The following is a 20,018-nucleotide window of genomic DNA, read 5'->3' as shown; positions in this document are numbered from 1 at the left end:
GCTCGCGCGCAGAAGCAAACTCATACGGAAACCCCGCCCACATATGTAAACGGTGTTCAAACACACATGTGAGGTATCGCCACGATCGTTAGAGCAAGAGCAATAATTTGAGCCCTAGACCTCCTCTGTAACTCTAAAATGGATACCTGTAGAAATTTTTAAATTGTCGCCTATGGGGATTTTTAAGTACCAAAGTCTGTCGCCATGCCGTGAGCGTGCGCAATTTTGAAGCATGACATGTTGGGTATCTATTTACTCGGCGTAACATTATCTTTCACATTATGGAAACAAATTGGGATAACTTTACTGGTATCTTATTTTTTAATTCAAAAATTAAATTTTTTCCAAAAAAATTGCGTTTGGAAGACCGCTGCGCAAATACGGTGTGATAAAAAATATTGCAATAATTTCCATTTTATTCTCTAGGGTCTCTGCTAAAAAAAATATATATATAAATGTTTGGGGGTTCTAAGTAGTTTTCTAGCAAAAACAACTGATTTTAGCTTGTAAACACCAAATGTCAAAAATAGGCCTAGGCAAGTGGCTAGGATGCATGATGGTGCTCCTTGGATGTTGGGCCCCTCTATATGGCTAGGCTGTGAAAAAGTCTCACACATGTGGTATTGCCATACTCAGCAGGAGTGGCAGAATGTATTTTGGGGTGTCATTTTTGCTGTGTACATGCTATGTGTTAGGAATATCCTATAATTTGACAACTTTGTGTAAAAAAAAAAAAAAAAGTTTTCATTTTTTTCCCACATTTTCCAAAAACTTGTGGAAAAAAATTACATGTTCAAACGACCCATAATGCCTCATAGAATATACGTTGGAGCGTTTGCTTTCCAAAATGGGGTCATTTTGTGGACTTTTCCATTGTATTGGTGCTCCAGGGCCTTCAAAAGTGTGATAGGTAGTAAGAAAGTTTTATGTGTATTTATGCTCCTAGAACGCCTGAAGGTGCTACTTGGCTGTGGAGTCACTTTTTGTGGCCAGGCTGTGTAAAAGTCTCACATATGTGGTATCACCATATTCAGAAGGAGTAGCAGAATGTATTTTGGGGTGTCATTTTTGCTGTGTACATGCTATGTGTTAGAAATAGCTTATAAATTGACAACTTTGTGCCAAGAATTGTGAGAAGAAATTATAACTTCAAAAAACTCACCATGCCTCTTACTAAATACCTTGGACTGTCTACTTTACAATAAGGGGTCATTTGGGGGGTATTTGTACTGTCCTGACATTTCAGGGCCTCAAGAAAGGAGATAGGCTGTCAGTACATCTGGTGTGATCAATTTTCAGTAATTGGTACCATAGCTTCTAGACTCAATAACTTTCACACAGACTAAATAATATACACTAATTTGGGTTAATTTTACCAGAGATATGTAGCAGTATAAATTTTGGCCCAATTGTATGAAGAAAAATACATTTTTTGCAAAATTTTATTAGAAACTAAAAAAAGTGTTTTTTCAAAATTTTTGCTCTTTTTTTGCTTATATCACGAAAAAAAAAAAAAACCCCAGTTGTGATCAAATACCACCAAAAGAAAGCTCTATTTGTGTGAAAAAAAATGATAAAAATTTTGTTTGGTTACAGTGTAGCATGACTGAGCAATTGTAATTCAAAGTGTGAGAGTGCTGAAAGCTGAAAATTGGTCTGGGCAGGAAGCGGGTCGAACTGCTCTGTATGGAAGTGGTTAAAATGATCACTGGTCAAAAAAAATATATTTTCTTTTTTTTTTTTTACTTCATTTGCCTTCAAATATATACAGAAAATTGTTTACAAATTAGAAGAGGATACGAAAAAAACAAAATATAAAATAAATATAAAATATTAAGAATATATTGCTGAATTGAAGCTATTTTCACTGAATGAAATGTGAAAATGACTCTTAACAAGGTAACTTAATTTATTGTATATTTTAATATAGATGTAGCATGTACATTATAAATGATACATAAGCCTTTTTGTAATTTTGTTCTATTGAAAATTTCCTTTCCATTTCAGTCTGCAAATAGTTTTAAACTGGCAAAAAAATAAAACACATGAAATGTAATTTTTTCATTACACTATTAGCTTACTGTATTTCCAAAAGATTTGCAGTCTTATTACAACATAATTTAATTGGGGAGGGGGTGGCATGTCCGGTTAATGGAAGTGTACACTGCACAACCAGGAAGCTTGTGCTGTCCGACCCCTTACAGTGCCACAGACCTGGCTCTACTTTCTCGAGCAAGGCTTGACTGACATGCCTAAACAGAAGCAAGCGGGGGGGTCACCATCAAGACAGCTAGGAACTAACCATTCGCTGGTATTTTGCTTCTCAGCCCTCAGACTCCCCAACCAAGGTGGTGCCTGCCTGCTCCATCTCCACCCTAAATCAGAAAGTATGCCTTATTCAGACCACTACAAGCCAGATAACCGCTCCCTCTGGGACTTTACTGCACTTTCATCTGAGCATTTAGAGTAGAATCCCACTCTGTCCAACACACAAGCACCTTGCCTGCAGTCACAAGACAGTTAGCCACTCTCCCAACAGAACTAAAGGAGCTGCTGTGCCTAATCCTAACTAAGGCTGATTTTGATTAATTTTCCCTGCACATAGAGAAATCTTTCAGGGATTATATATCCTCCCTGCAACAATCTACCACAACTTTTTCTACTAGGCTGATGGATGTGGAGGAAATCAATGCAGGGCCAGAATCCAGAATGCAGGCAGTAAAATCTCAACTTTACTATGCTTCCTAAACTATCTTACTTCCCAACTGTAGGTAGAGGTTCTGGAGTATAGGAGATGCCACAATAATGTTTGCATATGGGGTCTACCTGAAGAGACACCTCCAGCTAACTTGGAAGGACACTGTCCAAAAACTTTTCTGGTGGTTCCTTACTGAAGCTTCCCCAAATGCCACTCTTATTGACCCTTGTGCCCCGCTCGATGGACCTAGATCGCCCCCAGAGACACAGTGTACTCTGTCGCTAACACGATTAATCCATGAAGGAGAATATTATCTGGGCAGCTAGGCAAAAAGGTATAACTAACTTTGATGGAGCCACAATGTGTACCCTAGCAGACCCCTCCAGGGACATCTGAGCCATCTTGAAGCCCCTCATTGACCAGCTCTAAAAAGTGAATGCTTCTTACATATGGGGCTTCCTCCTGCACCTAATTATCCGAAAAGATGGCAACATATACCTTCTTTGCACTCCAGCTGACACCCCAGCGCTTCTGCAAATTGTGGGCAATTATTCCATCCAGTTGGGCCACTGGTTGTAGTCCTTTCCAGACATACTGCCACGTCAACCTCAGAGAGACAGGACACGTCACTCAAGGCTGGCCCACTTCAGTCTCAATAGCCATGACAGCAACACCTCTGACTTGAGCTCCAACTAAATCTATACTTGTAACAGGACTGATCTCAAAATCACTGTTCAGTACAGACAAGTTACTCTGAGTTCCCCATGTACTGCCTTGTCAACTACGGTCAATCTCTATGCTAATCAAATGCTAAGGCAATTGTTAGAATCTGGAATAAGTGTTGTGCTTTATCATATAGTCCCTGGATGTGATCGTGTAGGTTGACACAACCATGAGCCATACCTACCAAGCTTTCCCTGGTGGCAAATTAGTATCACAATCTCCAACAGTCCCATTTTTGTCTATGCAAAAGAGACAATAAATCAAGACTGTATCCTTTGGTATGTGGCATCACTCAACTGCCACAATTTCTTCATGAGCTATACTCAAGGAGAGTATTGGGGGGAGGGATCAAATTGGCCACACCTCCCCAAACCACTTGATCCCTATGCCAATTGTGATATTTCTCACATACATGTAAAAATTAGCATTTAATGCTTGAAAATGACATAGAACCACCAAACAATATATATTTTTTGAAAACAGAGACCCTGAAGAATAACTCAGGGCTAAAAAACCCTTACATGAGCAAACTATGCACCCCCTTTTTGGTACTCCCAAAAGGATCATTTTTCATGGATCCCCTTGACATTCATTAAGAGGTCCACGAGGCCGGAAACCAACGAAGATGTCCCCCCCACCCCAGTTATGGGTGAGGGCAGACCTTCATGCTGAAGGGTTCTTGTCTGCAGATCGGGAGAAGCCAGCTCAAGATTTACCAGACCAAGGTTGCTTGGAACCTCCCGGGGAAGACATGAAAGATCTATTTCCCTTATCTGCAGCCCAGGGGGCACAAAATAATTTTCTATGGGCTGAGAAGGAGGGCCAACATTTGTGATTAGGCTCCTTCCCTTTCCTAGATTGTGGCAGGAAGGTACTTCCCCCCCCCCCCCCGAGACCCTTAATGATGTCATCTAGAGTAGCCCCAAACAGGTGATAACCTTGAAAGAGCAGATCAATAAGAGCTTTCTTGGAGGCTGGGTCTGCAGACCAATTCTTAAGCCACAGGACGCGCCTAATCACCACCGCTGAAACAGAAAGCTTGGACAGCACAGGAGCTGAATCCAAAGCAGCATTACAAATAAACTGCAGCCCTTGAACCAACTGGTGCGCTAAATCAACATAAGCAGCGGGAACCTGCTCACTCCCAAGGCCTTGGCGCAAAAGCTTGGCCCATTCAGTTAGGGTCTGGATCACCAGGGCTGAGGCCAAGACTGGTCGCAATGCCGAACCAGCCATAGTAAACATGCTGCCTGCCACAGCCTCCGCTTTCCTGTCAGCTGGGTCTTTAAAGGACGGGGATTCCTCTACTGGGATCATGGTTGCTTATTCAACCTGGAAAAAGAAGGGTCCACCACTGGCGGACTAGTCCACATTTTTAAAAGTGATTCCTCAAAGTGGTAACATACTGAGAAACATTTGAGGATCACAAAGTGTTGCTTGGGTTGATCCCATTCCTTATAGAAAAACCAAAAATTGAAAAATCAAAATAAGGAAGATACAGAAACACCTTAGCTGTGTGAGGTGACTTGTGTGTAACAAAAGACACAGCCATGTCAGTGGACCTTTAAGCCACATCATCCATTTTTAAAGTTTCACGCACTGCAGTAATAAGTGCATCTTTTAGATGAGACAATCTGAGCAGGAGCAGGCGGGGGACGCTGCCTTTTCCCACAGGCCACTTCCACCCAGGATACCAAGGACTGCCGTCAGTGCAATCATGGGCAGCTGGGGTCCCGATGGGCCTGCCACCTCCATGAGGGGGTCAGTGGGGGAGATGTGACCCTGAGGCTCCATCAGGAAAAAGGGAAACCCTGCAGCGCAAAAAAGTTTTTTGGCACCACTAAGGACCCTCCTATGCTCAGGGCACCTATTAACAGAGAAAGAGAGATATAGAGACACCCAAAGGCTCACCCTACCAGATGGAGGAACGCTGCAAAATTCAGACCCAGCAACCACTCCATCCTATTCATATATCCCAGGCAGATTAAGAGGAGGAAGAGGAGGGGCAGAGGCATCACCATGCGGCTCCGGCCGTCTCTAGCATCTCACCGGACTAAGGGAAAATGGCCGCCGTGACTTCATGAACTAAACAAACATGGCCACCAGCCGGTGACCAAGCCAAACCAAGGGAAAATGGCTGTCATGATTTCATCCGAGTTCTCAATCATGGCCGCTGGCCACTCAAGACGGCGGGAACAGGCTGCCAGGATCCTCCCTGCGCCCCCCTACACTGGGACCCCTTCAGATTAAGGTACTGCACCCCATACTGCCAGGGCAGGACACACACCACCTCAAGACCCTTACAGGGGTCTCCGCTGCGTCTTCTGCCCCGGCGGGGGGGGGGGGGTGAGGAAGGAGGGGGGAAGTCCAGCTCAACCAAGGGACTTTAGGATGGGAGGAGGGAACCCGCAGGCAGGCCTGACCATTACTGGAGGTTACCCGCGTCCACTCCAAACTGCCAAAAAGGGGGAGAGAGGGGGCTGTACTTATCATTCCATGGGGCGGGTGATGTTCCAGACAGAACTCCTCGCCACCAAAGTAGGGGAGCTGTCAGCCAAGGTGGCACTGCGACTCGGATCATCGTCCGGTTGTATGCGAACCTGCAGTGTCAGAAAAATGACAACTCCACAGAGGGCTGGGTGCTGTGTCCGTCAATGAACATCAGAGAAATGGATTTTACAGTTAGTCAAAAGTCCCATTTTGTCTTTCTTTCATTGACAGACAGCTCCTGATCTTCTTAACCATTGGGACATGCAAGCACATCCACTTTATAGAACATTGTGAAAGTGTGCACCGACAACCAGGAGGCTGCCTTGCAAACTTGTGTCACTAAAGCCCAGGAGACACTGAGCGCCCGAGTAGAAAGCGCCTTGACAGGGAAAGGAGGAACCTAACCCTGCATGGAATAGACCTGAACCACCGTCTGTCTGATCCATCTGGAAATGGTCGCAGAGGAAACGGACAACCCTTTCCGAAGCCAATCCATGAGCACAAATAGTGAGTCTGACTTCCTAAAAGACTCCCCACCAGAGACACAGCTGATGAAACACCTCCGGATGAAGGGACCACTCCCCTTGGTCCAACGCCTGCTGACTGCGGTAACCCGCCTGCCAGTTTTCCACCCCCGGAATGTGTACAGTGGAGAGGGCTGGAATGAACCGTTCTGCCTACCTTAGAAAGCTGGCTACCTCCAGAGCCGCCAGGACACTGCCCCCCTGGTGAATGACATAAGCCCCGGCCATGGCATTGCCTGATTAAATAAGCATTGGACATCCCTAAAGACAATACGTCCAATGTTTCAGGCACAGTCTGATCGTTCGAAGTTCCAAGACATTGATCAGTAGTCTGGACTCTTCCAGTGTCCAGTTCCCCCCAGCAGAATATTTCCCCAGGACGCCACCCCAACTGGACAGGCTGGCATTCGTGGTGACCACTGTCCAATACAAAGAGAGGAAGGATTTGCCCAGCCGAAGCTCAGAAGAACAAAGCCACCATATCAGGGACTCTTTCGTTCCCCGGCTCAGCCGAGTCTGATTGTTCAGAGACTGCAGATTCTTGTCCCATTTGGCCATAATCTCCCTGGCATGGACCTCGTATGGAACTCTGCAAACGAAACCACCTCGAAGGGAGACATGATCAGGCCCAGCACCCACATGCAAGTCTGGAGGGATGACCACCTGCTGGACAGCAGGAGACAAATTTCAGCATGTGGTTTCTGAAGTTTGCACAGAGGAAGGAGCACTCTGGCTAAGGCCGAGTCCAGAGTCAGACCCAGATAGTCCAGCTTGTGGACGGAACAAGAGCAGACTTCTGAAAATTCAGAAATCAGCCAAAACACCCTCAAGCTCGTATGGTGATTTCCAGGCTTTCCACCAGAGCAGTAGGAGACTCCGCTCACAGAAGGAGGACGTCCAAGTAGCCCAGTACCGCGATCCTGCTGGCACCGGGGCTAACACTTTCTTGAAGACCTGAGGAGCAGAGGCGAGACCAAAAGGTAACACCACAAACTGATAATGCTCCTCTCCCATGGAAAAGTGGAGAAAGCGCTGGAGACCGACATATTGGAATGTGAAGGTAAGCATGCTCGATGTCGATAGAGGCAAGAAAATCCCCCTGATGCAGGGAAGCCACCACCGTGCGAACAGACTCCATTCTGAACTTCTGCACCCGCACAAAGCAGTTTAGTGCCTTGAGGTCCAGAATTGGACACACCTAGCCTTCCTTCCTGGGGACTGTAAACAGGTTTGAGTAAAACCCCGAAAAACGTTCCGAAGTCGGAACCGGGAGCATCACCCAAAAAGAGTATGTAAACGGACCAGGGACAGTCGCACGTCGGAAGAAAGAACTTTACCGGAAGGTAAGAACGAAACTCGATCTTGAAGCCGGACTGCATGACCTCATGGACCCACGGGGAGTCATCCCAGACGTCCCCCCCCACCCCAGATACGGGTGAGGGCGCACTGCTGAAGGGGGCTTGTCCGCGGGTCTGGAGAAGCCCGCACCTGGCTTGTCAGACTAAGTTCGCTTGGATCCTCCAGAGGAGGCCCGAAGGGCTTCAATCCCTTGTCAGCCGACCCTGAGAGACGAAACAACTTCTTATGAGGGCCCACGTCTATGACGAGGGTCCTTGCCGTTAGTAGCCTGCAGAAGAAAGGTACTCTTCCCCCTTGTGAGACCTTTAATGATGTCATCCAGGGTAGAACAAAACAGGCGATCTCCTTGAAAGGAAAGATCAGTCAAGGCCTTTTTAGAAGTCTGGTCCACAGACCAGCTATTGAGCCAAAAGACACGCCGAAGGACCACTGCCGAAACAGAGAGCTGAGCCACAAGGGGAGCCGCAGCCAAAGAGGCTTCACATACAAACTGCAGCCCCTGGACCAGCTGGTCTGCCAGCTCAGCAAAGGCAGGGGAGAGATACTCCCCGTCCAGGTCACGGCGTAAAAGCTTAGCCCACTCGGTTAGAGTCTGCGTCACCAGGGCAATGGTGAAAATCGGCCTCAGTGCCGAATCAGCCAGAGTGTACAAATTGCAGGCCACAGCCTCCGCCCTCCTGTCAGCCGGGTCCTTAAAGGCCGGGGACTCTTCAACAGGAATCATGGTTGCCTTGTTTAATCTGGAAAACCGGAGGGTCCACCACCAGTGGAACAGTCCACTTTTTAAGAAGGGTCTTTCATAGGGGTATCGCCTAGCAACTCCCTTAGGGACGCCAAGGGGAAGCTTTGGTCGTCCCCACTCTTCAGTGACAATTCTTTCAATATAGGAGGGAAAAGGGAACTCGCTGACCGAGCAGGGTGACTCACGTTCGTGGAAGCCGAATCAGATTCAGGATCTGAGGAGACAGGTGAGGCAGGAGACACCTTATGCCAGCCCGTCACCCAAAAGTGAAGGGGGGTAGGATAGATGAAGGGGGGTGCCTGACAGGAAGGAGGGGAACCCAGGGATCTGACGGTCCCAAGGAGGGGCCCAAGTCCACCCCAAAACCCTCGGGGGGAGAGGGGGAACAGCTAATCATCATACCAGGAACCAGATGGGCACCACACTAGACAGAACCCCTCGCCATCAAAATGGGGGGCTATCAGTCAGGAGGAACCCTGCTACTCGACCCGAGACCCGGTAGTATGTGACCTCGCGAGGCATTTAACTCGTAGGCCAGCCCCCATCTAGTGGGGCTATGTCGCGGCCGACCTAGCGCGGAGCTGAGGTCTGCACATGCTCGCTGGCCAGACTGAGGTGACCACTGGATCTAGATTATCCAGCCATTGCCCAGCCCGGCAGTTGATTGTATATCTTACAGAAAAACACCAGGAGAAAAAATTCTATCTACAAAGAAAAAATTGCCAGGACCAGAGATCCCAGCAAGGTACTAGGTTCTTACTCCTGACTAGGCAGAAAAAAAAAACTGAGTACCTATAGCAGAGAAAGGGTGTATACCCCCTGGGACTGTCCATAGACGTAGACAGATTTTTTTTCTGCCTAGTGTCCTACTCCTGTAGGGGGCAGTATAACCCAATGGTTAAGAAGATCAGGAGTGGTGTCCGTCAATGAATGAAAGTTTTTTTGATCACTTACTGTTAATTGTTCCCTTAAAAGTTTATATATGTTAACGGGTAGATTACCTTCCACTGCTAGATCTTCCAACAGCCTGGTTGTATTCAAGTTGATCAATAGATCAGGAAAAATTTTTTCCTTCTAACCAAAACCCTTGTTTTAGAGACAGGGGATATCCTAAGTGTTTTCCCCTCGCTTTCCCCTGAAAAGCACTCCTTATAGCATTGACAATTTCCTGAACTACCATAGTTGATTATCAGGACAAATGCCTTTCTATTAACGGCCAACTACACACTTAAAAAATGGTAAATTTAGCCACAGTTTATGCTTCAGATCAAAAGCAAATCGCTTTCCTTGAATCTGCCTTAGAGGCACTAGCGAGCTTTGCAGAAGGTTTCACCATACTGGGTGGAGCCTTTAATTTAGTCCTCAAGTCATCTGTTGACACTTCCAGTTCCACCTCCCATATCTCTGCACAGTTGCATTCGTAAGGCCCTACATATACATCATTATTTAGATGTCAGGCAGGTACCACAACCAAATATTTTACTTTTTATTCACCCTTGCACATATGCTTCTGGTCAGAAATTGCCACCCCCCCCCCATGATTTTGCACACTTTACTCTTTCTGATCATGTGCCAGTCACTCTTATGCTACACTTAGGCTCGGAGACCATTCTATCTTCAAATTGGAAGCTTAATGAGTCCTTACTACAACACCCTTTATCATCTGTTGACACTTCCAGTTCCACCTCCCATATCTCTGCACAGATGCATTCGTAAGGCCCTACATATACATCATTATTTAGATGTCAGGCAGGTACCACAACCAAATATTTTACTTTTTATTCATCCTTGCACATATGCTTCTGGTCAGAAATTGCCACCCCCCCATGATTTTGCACACTTTACTCTTTCTGATCATGTGCCAGTCAGTCACTCTTATGCTACACTTAGGCTCAGAGACCATTCTATCTTCAAATTGGAAGCTTAATGAGTCCTTACTACAAGACTCTTTAGGTAAAGCAGATCTGGAATGCAAATTATCCTTGTACTTTGAACTCAACCAGTACCCAGAAACCTCCCCACACATCCTATGGGAGGCTCACAAGGCCTATATATGAGGACTGCTGATTAAACATGGCTAAAGAAACAAAGGCGCTGTCAAATCACTGATCTACTTACACAGATGCACAGCCTGGAAACATTACATACATGTACTCAAACCCTAGACGTTCTAGCTGATCTGGCACGGGACGGCTCCCCCCGCTGGGAGAACTCAATAGCTCCATAGGAGGGATTCCCCATCAACACTGCCTGTGTTGATGGGGGAATCGTTGCAGGAATGAAAATCACACCATCTATGGAAGGTTTTAGCGAGTGAAAACTATGTGTAAGTTTTAATATAAACAGCCACAGGTAGGATTCTGCAATAAAGCTTGCTGAAAATCCTTACAATGTATGAAACTGACCAGGGGCAGACTTTTTTTATGTTCTTAGAAGACGTTATTATTTAAGATAACCTAAACCACATCATCAGTCTTATAATGCAGTGCAAATATTAGAAACCCAGAAGAACAGCAGCAAGAAGTCAGAGCGGAGTGTCTGTGGGGGAGATGGTCTTTAATTAGTGAAAGAACACTAATGTGTTATATGTTTTTATGATTGGAAAAAAAAAAATGAAATAAAAGGGAAACTTACTCAAATGGCTCGCTGGGATCACCATTTTGCATCAAGGTAGGGATAGGGATTCGCTTGTAAAACATCTCCCAGTCAAATGCCCCCCGCATGGCATCTCCAGCTTGTGTCTCATATCCAAAGTGGTCATGGTCGATAACATCAATCATGGGACACACAATCGTCTTGCGATTCTGAGCTATACGGTCTGCCAAAGAAAAGACAAAATCATTTTTGAAGTAGTCCGAATCTACCAGGAAGCTAATGTGCACGAGCTGTCATTTCTTTAGCAAGCATGAGGAAGCTATAATTACAGTGAGTGCTGGAAACAATGCAATGAGCTGTTTGTACATAATCTCCCTTGTAGCAGGGAATTTAGGTCAGACATTCAGCCAAAAGAAGCAAGGAAGTGACAAATGCCAGCTCTCTGCTGCTCATCCTCACATAGACTATCCTCCAGAGATAGACAAAGAAAACTCTAACTGGCAAAGAATAAGAAAATCTGTGTAAATCATGCCAGTGTTAAAGGGAAATCACAAAAGCATTTTCAATGAGAACATACTTTCATCATTATTTTAATCACATGTGAGTGTGGGCATTTAGGAAAAACCCCAGCTATTCCAATGATATATGCAGTACATAAACATACTTAAATTGGTACTAAACCCAGGAGCCTGCATTCACTATATCTGCCCCCCCCCCCATACACAGAACATGGAAATGCAATTATTTTAGTAAATATAAACTGCTAAATACCTTTTCCCATCAGCAGCATATAGCAGTCTTGTGACTTCTATCAGTGTCTGGTTAAAGCCAGTAGGAGGGGTTTTTATTCGCCTTGGACTGTCCTATGAGGCCGAATGACCCTTGACCCTTTGTCTGGACATTGCTGATTGGCCCTGTGCTGATCATATGCACCCTCCCAACAAGAAAAAAAAAAAACTCTCTAGCAATACACACCAAACTGAGCACGTGCAGGGTGCCCCAAAGGCTCTTTTATATTAGGAGATGGATTGGGGAGAATGGAGGAAGGGGAGGATCACAGGCAACAGGATCAAACAGCCTTTTCACACAATGCAGGGGGATTAACCCCTTCGTTTCCACAGTGAGCATAACATGCATGCTTTACTGCATATACAGACTGACTTTATTATTGTGAGTTTAGTAACACTTTAAAGCTGAACTCCTGGCAGATATAATGGACACAATCTAATACAGCTCTGTAATTAATAATACATCAATAAATGTATTTTTTTCTACATTCAAGCAGGGTATGTACCCGGGTTTACTTGGTATAAGCCTTTTATAGTCTTTGTACAACAAAACTCAGACTGGGAGAGGGAGAAGAAAATGGGGAAACAGATGTACAGTAGTGTAAGGTGCATGCTGAGAGGATGAGTATAATGAAACAATAGTGTTACAGAGAGATGAGTGCTGTCCACATCGCCAGAGCGCTCCTACAGGGAGCCCTGTGTTTGAGAGAAGTGATGCAAGGCACCTCTTTGATTGCTCTACCCTGCCAAGTTAAGCAAAAGAATGATTTAGCCCCTGTGATTACCTCTAAGGGCTATAAAGAGTGTTTCCAGCATCCCTATACATAGACTTTAAATGTATTTTGAAATAACATCTCAATCTATCTTTGCTGTAGCCTCCTATAACCCCTGAGCATACAAATTTATATTGGAAGAGGGAAGGAAAGTACTGTAAGCCAATCAGGCTTTACTGCATTGCAGGGTGCTGGGAAACTAACAAACTGAGCTTGCTGATCAGGGGGGAGCATAGAGATGGCCACATAAGGGAGCCGCTGCTCTTTTACTATCCATACACAGCCTTGACCAAGATGTGTTACTTTGGGTACAATGGAGTATAATTCAATATTTTCTTCAAATTCTATTTACTGACTATTAATCGGTTACTTTTTCCTGAAAAGATTTAACCAATTACCGTAATAGTTCTATTCATTTCTGCTTGGTATATGTGTTGATGCAGTGGCTTAGGCTGCATTGGTAGTGTGACAGTACGTGTGTGTATCACAGATGGAGTGCGTGATATCCACACACATGGGCAATGCCTTGGCCATACATGACACCATACAACTGTATCAAATGGGCAGGGCTTAAACCATAAGGCCCCTTTTAGATGGGTGGGTGCTAAGCAGGGAATCTGTCCACTGATCTCTGCTGAGCAGGCGGTTGGCAGGTCTGTGTCCACTTGGCCTATGCAAAGCGGACACAAACACAGCCTATTTTTCTTTATGGGTGGTCGGATGGAAATGGGCCACTTTTCTGTTTCCATCAAACTGTCATCCAATCCACCAGACAGATGGGAAATTGATCGCTATCAGTCTGTTTTTAGCAGGCAGGATCGGATTGGATGTCAGTGGGTGTCAAGGGGCTGCTCCATAGGGAGCAATGGATTGTCCGATCAGGCCTGCCTAAAAAAACTGACAGACGGACCCAATCGGTCCATCTGTGTGAAAAAGTACTAAATAGTCATCATACTACATTGGGAGCGCACTTTACAGCTGACAGTCACAAGTATCAAATTCAAAAATAACACAATGGAGTTATATCCCCTGATGAAGCCATACAACTGGCAAATCGGGAAAAACTGGATTTTTGTAAGAACTTACCGTAAATCCTTTTCTCTGAAGTTCGACAGACGCAGCTCCATCATCTTTAGACCAATGAGCATAACCCATTGGTCTAAAGATGGAGCTGCGTCTGTCGATGAAAGATAGAGAAAACTGGATTTTTGTAAGAACTTACCGTAAAATCCTTTTCTCCGAAGTTCATCGACAGACACCGCTCCATCATCTTTAGACCAATGAGCATAACCCATTGGTCTAAAGATGGAGCTGCGTCTGTCGATGAAAGATAGAGAAAACTGGATTTTTGTAAGAACTTACCGTAAAATCCTTTTCTCCGAAGTTCATCAACAGACACCGCTCCATCATCTTTAGACCAATGGGTTATGCTCACTCACTCGTCTAAAGATGATGGAGCTGCGTCTGTCGATGAACGATAGAGAAATGGGAACTTTATTTGCCTTTTGTTTATTAGATAAATACTAAAATCAGAGCTGAAGTAAGCAATGGTGGATATGAATAGTGAAAGTGCCTGGAAAGAGTACCAGCACATTGGTAGTTTTGATAGGAAGTAGGAAATAAAACAGGAATTCATTCATAGTTATAAGTACATTATATTTGCTTGTTATGTACAAAGGCTGTGCTTCTTACTTAGTAGTTCAGTACAGTGATTATGCTTTACACTGGCAAAAGGGTGGGAGTGGTGGTGGGAGGGGAGGGTGTTAAATATCACTTTGCATAATGTTAAACTTTCCAAGCAGACATGCCTTTCTTACCAAGCAGAGGTGGAAGCCAGTTTACATTAGCTTCACAGTGTGAGTCGAGGAAAGTGATGACTTCTCCAATGGCAGCAGAGGCTCCCAACATACGGGTTCGAATTAGACCTTCTCTCTTCTTGGTGCGGAGTATTCTTACTTTTGGAAAATTTACCATGTAACTTTCAAGACGGTTTTTTAGATGTTCTGAAAGAGAAAAACAAATGCTTTAGATTAGGGATGCACCGAATGTTCGGCGGCCGAACATTATTCGGCCGAAAATAGAAAAAATAGCACTTTCGGTGTTCGGCCGAATAAGTCAAAAGGCCGAATAATTTTGTGCCGAATAATAGGGCTGAACGATAGTCGATATGATATCGACTATCGTTCTGTGGCCGTAGGCGATATTCATATCGCCGAGGTCACGATATTTACAGGGGGAAGGGACTCGGAGGAGGACTCACAGACTTCCGTGAAGCCGGGACACTTCAGTGGTGAGCATACATACATTACTCACTCGTGTGGGGCGGGCTGCAGTGCACGAGTGAGTAATGTATGTATGCGGCTGTGCTCCTTTCCAGGCTACTACTAGTCCACCTCCAGCCTCCTACTACCACTACTATGAGAGACTGTATAATCTGATCGAGTCCACACTGACACTGACTGACTGTCACTGAGTAATTGATGTTACCACATTAACCCTGACCTGCCCAGTGCCCTGTATCTGCAATTAAAATTTACAAGGCTGCCTGCATGCTTCCTGATTTCCATTACCAGCATCCTTCCCAATCCCTACAGTGTCACTAACATTAACCCTATGGTACAAGGCTGCAGTGTGCACTGAATCCCATTCCCTACAGTAACATTTAGGGAGAGAGAGACATGAGAGGACAAGAGAGAGAGAGAGAGAGTGAGAGGACAAGAGAGAGAGAGAGAGAGAGAGAGAGACACGAGAGGACAAGAGAGAGGACAGAAAATTGGCAAAATAAATGGAAAAAATGTGAAACACCGCGTTCGGTATTCGGCCTTCGGCCAAACATTTTATTATTATTCGGCTTCGGCCAAGAATTAGAAGAAGAATATAAAATAAATACCTAATTTTGACTTTCACAAACATGTCACCACCTGTTTCGCTAGTGATCCTGCCATTATTAGTAGAACCCCAATAGTTGAAGGTGGAGAGAACCAATGAAATATTACTTCCATTGTGTATTTGCACACCAATGCCTACATGATAACTGGAAACCATTGGTGAAAACTGAGACATTTTGTACCATTAGTATTTATACACCATTTGTATAAAAAGGCCCATCAACTCATTACCGATATTTCCGTTTAGTAGATGCTAAATGTAACAACAGCCTTGAACTTTCGCCAGCTGCTGATTGTTACTCGGCACTGCAGCTCAGGTCTCTTCTGTGCAGACCTGATGCTTGTTTGGAATTTAGAACTTATGGCCAGCACACATTAGCGCTGCAAGATTCTGGATAAAATGATAATCACAATTTTTTTGCTTAGAATAAAGATCACAATTCTCTCACGATTCTCGGCGTAACATCATCTTTAACATTATACAAAAAAAAAAAATTGGGCTAGCTTTACAATTTCGTTTTTTTTTTTTTTTATTCATTTACGTGTATTTTTTCCCCAAAAATTGCATTTGAAAGACTGCTGCGCAAATACAGTTTGACATAAAATATTGCAACAACTGCCATTTTATTCTCTAGGGAATCTGCTAAAAAAAAAAATATATATATATATATATATATATATATATATATATACACCTATAATATACTGATTTTAAACTTGTAAGCAACAAGTTTTAGAAAAAAGGCTTAATCCTACAGTGATTGTAAAGTTTTTTTTTTTTTTTTTTTTTTAAATAACAAACATGTTATATACTTACCTCCTCTGTCCTCCTGTTGAGTGACCCCACAGCAAGCATCTTACTATGCAGGCACCCGAGCCACGCTGCAGCTGTGTGTGTCCATTCAGACATGCACATTAGTTTCAGCCCTCAAAAAGATTACAATCCAAGGTCCCGATCTCACATTCATAGATATACAGTGGATATAAAAAGTCTACACAATCCTGTTAAAATGTCAGGTTTCTGTGAAGTAAAAAAAAATGAGACAAAGATAAATCATTTCAGAATTTTTTCCCAACTTTAACTGTTTGCCAACCAGCCGCCGTACTTTTACTGTGGCAGGTCGGCTCTGTCCCGCGAAACGACATACCTGTACGTTGTTTCGCAGGACCGCTAGTGGGGGCGCGCGCGCCAATTGGCTACAGGGTGAGCCAATTTAGCGGGTTCGGCGGCTGCAATATCCGCCAAGCACCCGCGATCACTCCCCATGGAAACAGAACGGCGGGTCTGCCGTTGCAAAGAAGAGTGGGACATCTAGCAAAAGGCATCTATATTTAATGCCTTAAATGCCTAAACTAATACTTCTCAATTGAGAAGAGCAAGGATCTACTCTGAGGTCCTTTCCACCACTTGCAAACTTGTTGAGCAATAAACCATAGCTCATACCAATAGGTAAGCAAAGGTATATGTGTAAGGAATACTCTCCCCTGCAACTAACTGCCCACAAAAATTCAACCATTGATGTAGTCCTTTATTTTGTCTACACTTCTTCAGAGCAGACAACGCATCTCCATTGGACTACAGTAACACTTCTTTCTGAGGGTGTACCATGACCTCATATTTAATTATAAATCCAAAAGTGGCACAAAGGACTTCATAAAATATCCAAGATTTTATTAAATTTCATTAGTCTCTTTTTTATGAGTTCCTTTGTGCCTTTGCACTTTTGGATTTATAATTGGATTTTACTTCCCAGTGTGCCCGGAGGATTGGTCTTGTAGCACTGGGCACACGTCAGTGCGGTATGCGGTCTACATCAGCGTAATATGCCTCAGATTTAGAAATGCTGATTCTTATTTCTGATACTTCAAACTCCGCAGCAAATCAGTACACTGCTAGAAGCAGCTTAAAGGGTAGTCGTGATAATTGGAAAATTTTAAGAGCACAAAGCAACCCACACAAGTACTGTCCTGCACAATGGAAAATCCACTAGACCAACTATTGAAAGCGGAGCTTCACTCAAAAGGGAAATCTCTGCTTGTTTGCACCCTCTCCCCTTCCACTGCCACATTTGGCACTTTTTGGGGAGAGCGGGTACCTGGTTTCAACAGCTTTTGCACTTTTATTTCTGGCCCCTCCTCCATCCCCCCACTGCCTTCTGGGGCACACACAGGTCCCAGAAGATGACAGGACCATTCAGAAAGAGCAGCGCGACTCACACATGCGTAGTAGGAAACTGGCTGTGAAGCCTAAAGGCTTCACTGCTGGTTTCCCTTACTTACAATGCTGGTACCTGCATCTGAAGCTGATTGACGAATCGGCTTGGGGCGCCGACATTGCGGGATCCCTGGACATTTAAGGCTCGGTTCACACTGATGCGATGCGGGAAGGCTGCGAACTCGCAGCCTGTTCCCGCATCGCACACGCACCCCCGGCAGTTCACACTGCCATATGCGATCCGCTGGGGGTGTCAATGTAATCTTAACGACACCCCCAGTTTGATCGCATATCGCAGTGCGATCGTGCAGTTCGCACAGGATCGGATCGCACAAGTGTGAACCGCTGTGCGATCCGATCCTGATGCGGCAGCAAAAATGCCTCCTGTGCGTGTTTGCTGCGGTGCGATGCGAATTTAGCCATACAAACTGTATGGCTAAACTCGCACCGCACAGCTGATCGCATGTCATGTCGGAGCAGTGCGCTCCGACATGACATGCGAACCCCGCACACGCAGTAGTGTGAACCGGGGCTGAGTGTCCTTATAATAAAAATCAGCAACTACAATATTTATTATTTATATAGCATGTAATGAGTGTTTTTAATAAACTGGATTTAATGACACTTTAGACCATAAAATTATGCACAATTGCACATAAAGTAAAAACATTCTGGAGATTTGACAGAATCACACTCTTCATGGCATCCATACAGAAAAGTAGGATGATAGGAATCCTTCTCCCACCCCTCCCTCAAACTGCTGATTTGAAAAAAAAAAAAAAAAAAACTTTCCAAATGCCTATTTTACTTAACTAAAGCCATGGTCACGATGATCTTTTGCTCTTCAGCTATTTCCTGGGATCCTTCTTTGACTGTTCACACCTTCTATTGGTGGAGGTAACACTTCCAGTGACCGGATCCTCGCTCATAGGCTTTAGAGGCAGGAGAACGCAAGGATGCGGAAAAGGGACCAGTGCCCAAAAAGACAACAAGCAGGAAAAACGTCTGGTCCCTAAAACAGAATGATAGCTTTGCTCAGAGTGGAAACTGTGACTTTGCTCTATTATACTGCAGGATAACTTAGGCAGAGGTGTTTGGAATCAAGCCTGAGGAGTAGGGTAATTGATGCACAATGCACTATTTAAATGACATTTATTTCTGGAGTTAGGATTTCAAGAAGGGAAACAGTAGATTGACTGTTTAGTGAAAGAATGGTAAACAATGCAGAATGGGAACAGTCCAGTTCTTAAATTCTACTTTCATGGGGTACAAGGCATCGAAATTGTCAGGAGGAGAGAATAACCTCTCAAAATTGGGGCCAATTATTAAATAAGGCAAAACTGGCTTGATCGGTGTGTTTAGCCAGCGACTAGTAGGTACAGTCTCAGTGAATGAGTCCACAATAGCCAGCATGTGGCAAGAAGCTGAAGTAGTAACTACATTCTGGTGGTGAAAAATCAGCAGCAGCCGCTGCTAAAATGTCAGCATCCCCTTGACTTTGATTGTAAGTGCATCAGGTAGTTTAGGTTGTAACGCATGAAAGAAGTCGGGGGGAGGAAGGCAGAAGAGCATTTACTGCTGTTAGCACCCAATGAGTCTAAAAGTGGGTAAAGCCTCTGGAGTAAATCAGACATAGTTGCAAAGAATTCTGCTTTAGTCAGACGGGCCACATGTTGCTGGTCTGTGAGGCAGCCCAAATTCGGTAGATGGAGCAGTGTCATTGTAAGATCTTGTTTTGGAGCAAGAAAACTGCTATCAACCCGAGAGATACTCGAAGCTTCCTCAGGGTCTGCAGCAGTATCCCTTCTGTTTGCCCCACGTGTTCCTGCTTCAAAGTGCCTGTAGTTTGCCAAATCCATGTGAGGAGTCGGTCATTTCCCTGCAGAGTACTCAAAGAGTGAATTTGGCCTGAGGGGTTTCAACATGTCCAGTAAAAAAAAATCGCAATAACCCAGGCACTAACCAAGTTCTTGTGACTGTGTCTTTGAGGTATAAGGCAGCGGGTGAGACAACAAATGGCCAGCTTGCATCGCCGACAGAAAATGGAGGCCAAAAGTGTTCAGTTAGGAGTCTCATAGGCAATACATGACTAGCCAGAAGGGAACTTCTGGTAGTGAGGTGGAAGAAAAAAAAAAATGAACTTTAAATGGGTAAACAATAAAATAACTTTACCTATAAGGCCAAAGAAAGTGTGACAATACCAGCCAGGATAAATACACTCAA

The 20,018-nt window shown here is 44.5% G+C and overlaps 1 protein-coding gene across 1 annotated transcript in view; it reads right to left on the bottom strand.

Annotated features, from left to right (window-relative positions):
* The window catches only part of GALNT10 (polypeptide N-acetylgalactosaminyltransferase 10), a 419,073-nt gene that overhangs the window by 59,844 nt on the left and 339,211 nt on the right, over window positions 1–20,018 (bottom strand). Inside the window, exons 5-6 of the mRNA XM_082254883.1 lie at window positions 14,510–14,695; window positions 11,171–11,354 (exon numbers count right to left, since the gene is read on the bottom strand). Of these exons, the coding sequence (XP_082111009.1) occupies window positions 11,171–11,354; window positions 14,510–14,695 (370 nt within the window). The remainder of the gene's footprint in view (window positions 1–11,170; window positions 11,355–14,509; window positions 14,696–20,018) is intronic.

The sequence above is a fragment of the Pelophylax lessonae genome (assembly GCF_965119305.1).
Source record: "Pelophylax lessonae genome assembly, chromosome: 4".
NCBI classification, from domain to species: Eukaryota; Metazoa; Chordata; class Amphibia; order Anura; family Ranidae; genus Pelophylax; species Pelophylax lessonae.
The sequence above is the reverse complement of the archived record's forward strand: the minus strand, read 5'-3'. Positions and strand labels throughout refer to the sequence as shown.